This window comes from Hibiscus syriacus, unplaced genomic scaffold, assembly GCF_006381635.1.
Source record: "Hibiscus syriacus cultivar Baekdansim isolate YM2019G1 unplaced genomic scaffold, ASM638163v2 tig00116965_pilon, whole genome shotgun sequence".
NCBI lineage: Eukaryota > Viridiplantae > Streptophyta > Magnoliopsida > Malvales > Malvaceae > Hibiscus > Hibiscus syriacus.
This window is the reverse complement of record NW_024063490.1, coordinates 2828573-2838424: the sequence shown is the minus strand read 5'-3', so window position 1 is coordinate 2838424 and position 9852 is coordinate 2828573. Positions and strand designations below refer to the sequence as shown.

The following is a 9852-nucleotide window of genomic DNA, read 5'->3' as shown; positions in this document are numbered from 1 at the left end:
GATTCCCCCTCAACACCCCTCTTCGGCTTCGTATCCGCACTTCATCTCTCAACATGATTTCTCCCCTCCTTCAAAACCAACCGCCCGATGACAAGCCCACCGTCACCGTCCCTACTTGTCCGGCGAAAAAGCTCGCTCGAACTCCGATGGTGGTTTACAGGGAGAGAGACGGAGACTTCGATTTCCGAAGAGGGGAAATGTTGGAGGAAGAGAAAGGAATTAGCCAGCAACAAGAGATCGATTTGGTCCACGAAAGTGTCAGCCTCATCGAGTACGTCGCTCGGCTCAGGGATTTCAGAAGCACCCAGAGACAAGAATGTTACAGCCTCGTCAGGCCGATGAAGAGTTTGTTGCCGTTCTTCGACGAGATTCGGCTCCTTGGCGCTTGCATTCCTCCCAGAGGCGTTGTTACTTTGTCCAGGTTGAAGAAAGTTCTTTGTTTGGCGAAAAAACTCTTGACAACTTGCAGTGATGGTAGCAAGATTTTCCTGGTGAGAATGTTAATTTCTACATTTCGAGAAGAAAATTTTTCGCTTGCTTTGAGATGTTTTCATTTGTGATTCAGGCATTAGAGACTGAGGCAATGATGGTCAAATTCCACGTCGTTTACGAAAACTTATGCCAAGTTCTTGATGAGATGCCGTTCGATGAAATTGATGTTTCCGTGGAAGTAAAGGAGCAGGTATGAATCAAATGTGTCATGTTTCTGTTTTTAAAGGCTAATTTTGGGATGTGTTTATTCGAATCTCGGATGTTGTTCAGGTGGAGCTAATGGTGACACAATTACGACGAAGCAAACGGCGAAAACATACGCAGGATATGGAACTTGCAGTCGATTTGATGGTAGCATTCTCGAAAACCGATGAAAGGAAGGCTGATATAGCCATCATAGAAAGGCTAGCCAAGAAACTAGATTTGCATACCGTTGAGTATTTGAAGAAAGAAACCATAGCTATAAGGAAACTTGCCGAAGAAAGAGGCCGAACCTCAGAGTGTGTAGTGCAGATTATCGAAATTCTCAACAAATTCAAACGGATTTTAGGCATGGAAGTAACCAACATTTTCGAGGAACCCGTCAAGCCTAAAATGTTGGAGAGGTCCGAATCTTTGGTGATTCCTCACGAGTTTCTGTGTCCGATCACACTCGAAGTAATGAGAGATCCGGTTATCATAGCAAGTGGACAGGTAACAATATCATGTCGAATAATTTACACATTATTAGCATGCTACATTATGCAAAACTTGTCTGTTTGATATATGTGTCCTGGTTCAGACATTTGAGAGAGAGAGCATACTGAAGTGGTTTGATTCAAACAATCGGACATGTCCGAAGACGAGGGAGACGCTGGCTCATTTGTCGGTAGCGCCGAATCATGCCCTCAAGAACCTTATCACACAATGGCGTGAGAAGAACAATTATAAGCATCCCAGTACAGAGGATCTTGAGTCTTCGCAAGGGTCCTCTATTAAAGAGGAAGAAATCACATCTTTAGTTGAAGAACTATCTTCCACTGAATTAGAAGTGCTGTTAAGAGCAGTAAAGGATATTCGTATGCTTTCTAAGGAGAACACGGAGAGCCGAGTTTTGTTCGCCAATTGCGGCGCAATCCCACTGTTGGTGCGGTTGTTGCCCTATCCGAATCATAAAATTCAAGAGCATGCCGTGACATCTCTATTGAATTTATCCATCAATGACACTAACAAGAAGCTCATAGCGCAAGAACAAGCCATACCTGCTATAATCGACGTCTTACGAAATGGAAGTATGGAGTCGAGAGAGAATTCTGCCGCAGCTTTATTCAGTTTATCGATGCTCGACGAGAACAAAGTAACGATCGCTCTCTCCGAAGGCATCCCCGCTCTAGTCGAATTGTTAGAAACTGGGACGGTTAGGGGCAAAAAAGATGCCCTCACTGCCCTATTCAACTTATGTCTCAACCAAGCCAACAAGGCAAGGGCTATTGATGCTGGCATTGTGCCACCATTACAGCTCTTGCTCAAGGATAAGCGAACCGGGATGCTCGATGAGGCCCTCTCCATGTTCTTGCTTCTAGCAACTCATCCACAAGGTAGACATGAGATCGGAGAGCTTTCATTCATCGGAATGCTGGTCGATATAATCAGAGAAGGAACACCGAAGAATAAGGAGTGCGCGGCCTCGGTTCTTCTGGAGTTGAGTTTGAATAATTCGTCTCACATTCTTGCAGCACTTCAGTTTGGAGTTTACGAGCATTTAGTTGAGATGTCCCTAACCGGAACAAACAGAGCAAAAAGAAAAGCTAATGCAATTTTACAGCTTATGAGAACGAGTGACCAACTTCCTTAACAGCTTTTAGACTGCATTTATATATATTTATAATGCAGTCCGTTCCCTGTTCTTTTCATTTTCAGACTCAATTCATGAAATTGCCTAAAGTTAGGTGCACGTTCCATTCCATTCATATTTTAAAGTGGACTTGTTATATTCGGAAAAAAAATCATTAATCAATGAATATACGATACGTGATCTTTCATTCTCTTTTTATTTTTCAAAATTTATTTTCTTCTGTTAGTTACTTATTTTGTTGATGATGCTCACATTGAAATTTTTTTTTGTTTATCTCATTTAAAAAAATTATTGTTAACATATTTGTATACACTAAGAACTTTTTTAATATTTGGGTAAGATAAGGTGAAGGTAAATACATTTATATTATTGGTTATGTGAGTTATGCTAAAATGAAGCTTGTGATAAACCTCCCATGAATTATACTATACTCTATGCATGAACAAAGGTCTGATGATGATGGTAAGAAATTACTATGAATAAGCCTTGATAAAGAGTTTACCATAATGATAAATGTGATAAGAAATCATGTCACATTATGTTGAATGAGTCTTGGTGTACCCTATGAATATATATGTATATGTATTAATCATAAATGCAAATTATAGTGAATGGAATTGTCCAAATAATCTAGATAGTGGTCTTATTGTAAAATGACATGTCTAGGGTCGAACTACATTGTTGGACCTACAGGTTCATGCAGCACACGAGAGCCATTTTGTGGGTGTGAGTTGGCACTATGGTACGTTTTAGACCATTAGGTTCGTCGATAACATGGAGCGATTACAATTTGTGCCTTCAGGTTCATCCACCCTCGCTAGAGGAGTTTCGCATTGGTGAGTCTTGGTATTATATGGCAAGTCAAATTGGCCTACGTCTTTTACTATAACTCTCATACGGATTGCTACGATTGTACTTTTAATGATAATTAAAAGGAAGCAGATGAATTTAATGGATTAATAAGCCATACCTTAGTTTAATGTTATATCATGTTGCTTTAATTTTATAATTCATTATATTGTTATGGATTCTTATTTATCTCACTAAGTGGAATACTTAATGTGTATGTTTCTTCACACGTATACACTTTAAAAGATCATCAACTTGATCGAGTGTTGCATCATCTAACGAGGGCCTCCACCACAATCAATCTATTATAACTGTCTTTTTTTTTTGTATTTATTTTAAGAATTTCAATAGGGACATGTATATTAATGATGTTTAAATATTCGGTATTAGATTTGTCATGAGATGAATTGTATCGGTCCATAAGAATGTATAACTTAATAGATTATTGAGTATGTAATTTAGATTATTGAGTATGTTTAATAGATTATCAGTCATCTTTAGCGTTTATGTAGGGGGTAGAAAGATCCTTATATATTGATTTGAGGTTTAACTAGTATTATAAGACTCCTTGGGTGTCCATGAGTGTTTTGATATAGTTTGGGGTAAGTTAGAGTGAATTTTAACTTTTAACTTGGTTATTTATCATTTGGTATCAATATTAATCTTGCAGTATATGTATCAAGTTAAGATAGGAAAATTTTAAGTTTCTAAGTGAGGAGTTTTAATATTTTGTTCTTATGGTATCAATATCATCCTTCCAATAGGCCGGCCTGGCCTATTCCCACCCCTAATACCATATCATTAAATTATACTTTAAGGTTAAATTTGATATTGATATCCAAGGCAAGTATCGATATCATAGGGGTAGTATTAACACCCGTATGTGGTTGTTGATACCAATACTCAAGAAAGACATTAATACTATTGATTAGTATCGAAACTCATAAGTGGGCATCGATGTCAATAGAAATTATTGGAACTTCGAACCTTAATTTTGTATCAATACTTTTAATGAGTATTGATACTTTTAGGTTTGGTACCGATATTTATATTTGGGTATCGGTTCTACCATAGTGAAATGTGAAAGAGTTCTTAGATTAATCTTTATTCTTCATAAGAGGATTAAATGCTTGAGCTTGATCCTAAATGAGATTTTATTGGATATTAATAGCCGGCTTACCTTATTTTGTTGAAGTTTTATAAGTGTTTTGTACGTGATTATAGTTGTCTTGAGATAAATTCATATAAGGTAATCATTTATTAAGGTGAATCTAATATTATTTATTAAGGTAATAATTTATCCTGTGCATAACTTAATTGGTGAACAACTTGATCTAATATACCAATAGTTGGTCTAGTGAGATGAGACACTAGATTCTTTAAGTAAAATCAGGGGTTCAAACCCTGACGTTTGCGAATGGAGCAAATTGGGTTGAGAGTCTCGTCCTCGTCTCTGTAATATCCGATCTGGATTAATCGATCAATAGAGCGGACTGATGATTAATTAAAAAAATCAATTAATACTGAAATTTACATGCATACAATGCCTGATATTTAAACAGGAAAATTTCCATTGTGGTTAACAGTAATCCATGCTCTTGACTGTGACATAAAACTAGTCCTCAATCGCGGAACCAAATAACTATCGGTGCGACCTAGTCGTGGAGAACTGTTGATTATTTGTTTTGTACTAAGTATGGTACTTGACCTCATAATTATTCGATAAATGTATGTATCAGACAATTTAAATACTCTCTCAAGAATAACATTTACCATTCGCGTTTTCATTCTATCTCTAGTCTCTCTAATCTGAGACAAATCTTTAACTGTTTTCAAAAGAGAAACCAAAATGCACCCAATTGCAACAATCTTAAACAAACAACTATCTAACCTTGCATTCGCCAGTAATTATTTTGAGAGTCTCTTTGTTGAATTCGGCCTCCGCTTTAATGGGAGGCCCTTTGAACATCAGAGTAACTTAGAGAATGTCTTTGAATCCCGGTACGGTATTGAGAATCCGGCTGAAACCAGTTTCGTTTTTCAGAATCCGACTGAAACCAGTTTCGTTTTTCAGAATCTGGCTGAAACCAGTTCTGTTTTTTAGAATCCGGCTTGCAATGCATCGGAGACCGATTATCGTTAGCCTTCGACTTTGATTTGCTAGCTTTACTGCTAACTTTTGAATTTCCGTTGACGGCATTGATCTTTTGTAGTGTCTCCAACACCTCTTCCATGGATGGACGGCTTCTGGGATCAGATTCCAGACACTTTAAGATGAGCTCACCGGCTTGCAATGCAGCTTTGATAGGGTATTTTCCTTCTAGCTTGGGGTCCATTATTTTCTTCAGCTTTCTCTTCTCCGTCAATGAATATTTGGCCCATTCTACCAAATTGTGCTTGCCACTGGGTCGATTCGTATCCAGGGCCCTTAGGCCCGTTAACATCTCCAACAACACAACTCCGAAACCATACACATCACTCTTAACATACAAATTGCCTACATTATTTTTTGTACATATTAATGTGAGTTATAATCCTATTCCATAGTCATTTTAATTTTTATTCTTTCTTTTGGAGTATTTTGATATTAATATTTCATTTTGGGACAGAAAGCCCTTCCTTAGATAGAAATTGTAAGACAACCAACAATCATCGGTTCAAAATAAGAGTATTTTTATCCTAAAATGAAAGGTTGTAGGCTAAGATGCTCTAAAGAAAAAAATAGGGACTAAAATGATTATTTAATCAAATGTTAAAGACTTTTTTATTCTAAAATAAAATATTTTGTAGGACCAAAATACTCTAAAAAATAAATAAAAATTAAAACAACTAACTAATCAAACGTTTGAGATATATTTTTGGCGTTATATCGATTATATAGTGCAAGGGGAGGGTATTTAAGAAGAAAGAAAGGTAAATTACCTGTGGCAACATATTCAGGATCAGCATAACCATATGTGCCCATAACCCGTGTAGTCACATGCGAATTGCCATCTATAGGGCCCAACTTTGCCAGGCCGAAATCAGAAAGTTTGGCGTTGTAGTCCTGGAACACACTCAAATAAGCTTTGTTAGTGTAATCTAATTTAGAATAACTGTATCTACAGAGTGGGCTAATTATAAATAAATTTAAAGTTTCTGAACGGGCAATCTTATAGTATTAAAAAAGAATAGCTAAAACGGAGAGGATGGCTTTGAAGTTTGAATATACCCCATCCAGCAAAATATTGGAGGCTTTGAAGTCCCTGTAGATAACACACTTCTCTGATGTGTGCAAAAAGGTTAAGCCTTGGGCAGCCCCCATGGCTATTTTAAGCCGAGTTCCCCATGTAAGAGGCTCTGCTCCTCCTGCTGCAATTTGATATATAAACAAAACAGCTTTAAGTTTCAGCAATCTCTCAAAACAAAGACAAAGAAGCAGTGTTTTGTGGGTTAAATGACATACATCTGAAGAGGTGGTTTTCCAAGCTGCCCTTTTGCATGAATTCGTAGACGAGGAGGAGCTGGTTCTCCTCCCAACAGTATCCCCGCAACTTTACTAGGTTTGGATGGCTTAACCTTCCCAAAAAATTCACCTCTGCCTGTCCTCACACCCAAAATCAACATCATTTTATGAGACCCTAAATGCAATTCTACTTATAATCTTATATATTTTTTAAAAAAATTAATTCATTTCTTTTTATTTTACAAGCAGAGGGGAGCACTTGATAAAATTGAGCCGAGTCGAGACAAAAAATTTCAACTTATCAGAGTATATTAGTTCTATTTTATAACTTAAACTTTATTTAAAAAAATTTCGAGTTGAACCGAGTCGTTCATGTTTATGTTTAGATTAAATTTTAAACATTTATAATGTTATGATACTAATTGATTATAGTTTAAACAACTTTTTACAACCATATATGATATACATATATATTTTTTCATATTTTTTCTAATGTGGTATACATATATCATGCAGAGTTGAGAAACTCGACTCAAAGTTGAAAATCAATCCACTAATTACTAAATATTTCTGATTTATTCGAGTCCTATTTTATAACTCAAATCGAATTTAAATTTCTTTAGTTGAATAGAGTCAAATCGAGCCGAATATTTTAACATCGAATTGAGTCGAAAATTTCAATTTTATAAAAGTAAGTCTAGTTTTGTTCAGCTCTATTTAAGACTGCCAAAATGCAATTTTATAATATATTAATTTATAATTCTATACTTCCTGAGGACTTATGAACAATTTTGTCACCCTAAAACTTTCATAAATTAAGGTTAATATTCCAACTATCTTGCATTAAGAAAATACTACATTTTGATTTTGGTAAGGCAATAATTATCCCACAATACATTATATAAAAAAGGATGAATTGTTATAGACTTATGACTCTTCATTCATCTTTATGCATATTTTGATTTGATTACTCATATTTTATGTTATAATAGATTGTTTTTGGATAAAATCTAATACAAGTCATTGTATTATACTAAGATATTTATTTTAGTCATTGTAAATTTTAAATGTTAACATGTTAGTTCAAAACGTTAAAAACAATTATTAGTTTACTTTAATATTTTGGTTTTAACATGATTACATTATTATTTTATTTGTTCATTTTATAAATAAGAGAGACATAAAAGAATGTTTGAACTAAAGATTTTTATAATAGAGAACTTAATGACATTTTTATATGTTATAAAGATTTGTTGTACACTTTAATAAATTATTTTAAAGAAATTATTAAAAACATTTTTTAAAATGTGGAGGTAGTAAAATTATAACATTATTATTAAGTATAGAGAACATGAAATATAATTCTTTAAATTAATTTATTTTTCTTAGGAAATAAAAGGGTAAATTACCTAAATTATCAATTTTGATCTATTTTAGTATCTAAACTTTAATTATTTTCAAAATCATACTTACAGTTTAGTTTTCATTCCATTTTGACACACACATTCAAAATTTAACGTTAAGTTTAAAAAAAATAAAAGTTTTGGTACTAAAACAGAAAAAATGATAGGTTTGGTACTAAACATATTATATTTTTAACTATAGGGTATTAAAATGAAATAAAACTAAACATTAAATATGATTTTAAAAAAAATTAAAAGTTTAAGTATAAAAAAATATATTAAAACTAATATTTTAGTAAATACTTGGTTTACCCTTACTTTTAAAAGAGAAAAAGAAGAGAAATACCTTCCATTCTTGCAAACCTTGAGAGCTATCGGGATTTGATTTCTTGACGGCAACCGCCATGCCAACGCTAACTTTTGAAGGGGCATAGGTTTTCTCATCCACCCAACCTTTGAATACTCTACCGAAACCGCCCTCACCCAGCACCGTAGCCGGCTTGAAATTTCTGGTGGCAGCCTTGAGTTCTGCCAAAGTGAATATTTTCAAGGTGATGCTCATCAGAATCTTTCCGCTTGCGGGAAAAGCCGCCTTTTCACCCTTCTTGCTTCTTCCTTCAGCGCTACCGCTCTCTTTGGTTGTGTCCGGCGCCGGCGGCGAACTATTTTGTTTGCCGTCTTTTAGTTTCGACGTACCTGGGCTGGATGGCTTTATGGTGGACTGGCTATGGTGATCAACTTGTTGAGTTCCAAAGCAGTTCCCCATAACTGATATAATAAGAAAACTTTGTCTTTATGTTTGCAGTTTCGATATATTTTCTTTGAAAAGGCAGAATTAGATATTGGAAGGGAGACTTTTTTTGTTATGCTAATTTCCAGGTTCGAGGAAGAAGAAACGAAAGGGCGAGGAAGCAACCAGCTGTAATCGATGTGGGACTTTGGTGTTTTGATCGGACTTTTTCCTCTGTCTCTGTCAAATAGAAATATATCTCTTCTCCCTCGATCTCTCCTCTTACTGTTTGTGTCGCTTATTTCACGTTTCAACCTCCGTTCTTATACTCCTTTCTCTAATCTATCTAAATCTTCGAATCTTTTGAATTTAGGTTTTTCTTTGAATCGAATTTTAAATTTTTATTTGTAGTTTAAATCAAACATAATTTTAAATTTATAAATTTTTGAATCAAGTCGAACTTTATTTTAAATTTTTTGAATCGAGTCCGACTCAATAATACCAAACTCGATTTATTTCATTTACAACCCTATCTCTAAATGTGCTAAATCATTGAACCAAAAGAATTATAAAATGTTTTTTTATAGGCTAATGGTCAAAACGCCCTTAAAAAAGTCAAGAACAATCTATTCATTAGGGAAAAAATAATTAAAACATTTAGTAAAAATTAATTATTTATATTTAAATTTAAGAATTTGTATAAAGCTAATTATATTAATATATAGATTAAAAGTGTATCGATGCAAAGCCTGCCAAGGGATTAACTAATAGAAAAATTAATGAAACGGGAAAAAGGAGGAAGAAGAAGAAGTCAACTGCAAATTGGGGCCAAAGCCTTGAGATTTGTGGGTGGGACTGGGCCCTATCATTGGCTTATTTCATTTTCATGACACCTACAGAAACTGATGATTAGTTCATTGTATTGCTAAAGTCACTAAACGTCTTCTTTTTTTCCAATAAAGTTGTAGATTGCTTTCACAATTGATGTTGAAATTTAATATTAAATTTATATTATTTATTTATCGTATTCCAATAGTATTATTTATATATTTTTAGTTAGATTTAAGGTTATATAATAAATTTATCATGGTTAAATTAG

General features: G+C 34.5%; 2 protein-coding genes across 2 annotated transcripts; one reads left to right on the top strand and one right to left on the bottom strand.

Moving 5' to 3' along the window:
• Positions 1 to 13: 13 nt before the first annotated feature.
• On the top strand, positions 14 to 2342 carry LOC120191218 (U-box domain-containing protein 15-like). The gene is made up of 4 exons (XM_039194189.1): positions 14 to 491; positions 566 to 682; positions 763 to 1185; positions 1274 to 2342. Exons 1-4 carry the CDS (start codon positions 54 to 56, stop codon positions 2324 to 2326), a joined length of 2031 nt encoding a protein of 676 aa, XP_039050120.1. The 5' UTR covers positions 14 to 53; the 3' UTR covers positions 2327 to 2342.
• A 2502-nt stretch (positions 2343 to 4844) lies between these two features.
• On the bottom strand, positions 4845 to 9051 carry LOC120191219 (probable serine/threonine-protein kinase PIX13). Its single transcript, XM_039194190.1, has 5 exons — positions 8370 to 9051; positions 6621 to 6756; positions 6387 to 6526; positions 6098 to 6221; positions 4845 to 5672 (listed from the first exon to the last, which is right to left on the bottom strand). Exons 1-5 carry the CDS (start codon positions 8787 to 8789, stop codon positions 5122 to 5124), a joined length of 1371 nt encoding a protein of 456 aa, XP_039050121.1. The 5' UTR covers positions 8790 to 9051; the 3' UTR covers positions 4845 to 5121.
• Positions 9052 to 9852: the final 801 nt, after the last annotated feature.

Coding starts and splice junctions, on each gene's coding strand:
- LOC120191218 (XM_039194189.1), top strand. CDS start 54: ATGATTTCTCCCCTCCTTCAAAACCAACCGCCCGATGACAAGCCCACC. Junction 683..762: donor CCGTGGAAGTAAAGGAGCAG/GTATGAATCAAA, acceptor GATGTTGTTCAG/GTGGAGCTAATGGTGACACA. Junction 1,186..1,273: donor TTATCATAGCAAGTGGACAG/GTAACAATATCA, acceptor GTCCTGGTTCAG/ACATTTGAGAGAGAGAGCAT.
- LOC120191219 (XM_039194190.1), bottom strand. CDS start 8,789: ATGGGGAACTGCTTTGGAACTCAACAAGTTGATCACCATAGCCAGTCC. Junction 6,757..8,369: donor AAGGTTTGCAAGAATGGAAG/GTATTTCTCTTC, acceptor GTGTGAGGACAG/GCAGAGGTGAATTTTTTGGG. Junction 6,222..6,386: donor CCAATATTTTGCTGGATGGG/GTATATTCAAAC, acceptor AGTGTGTTCCAG/GACTACAACGCCAAACTTTC.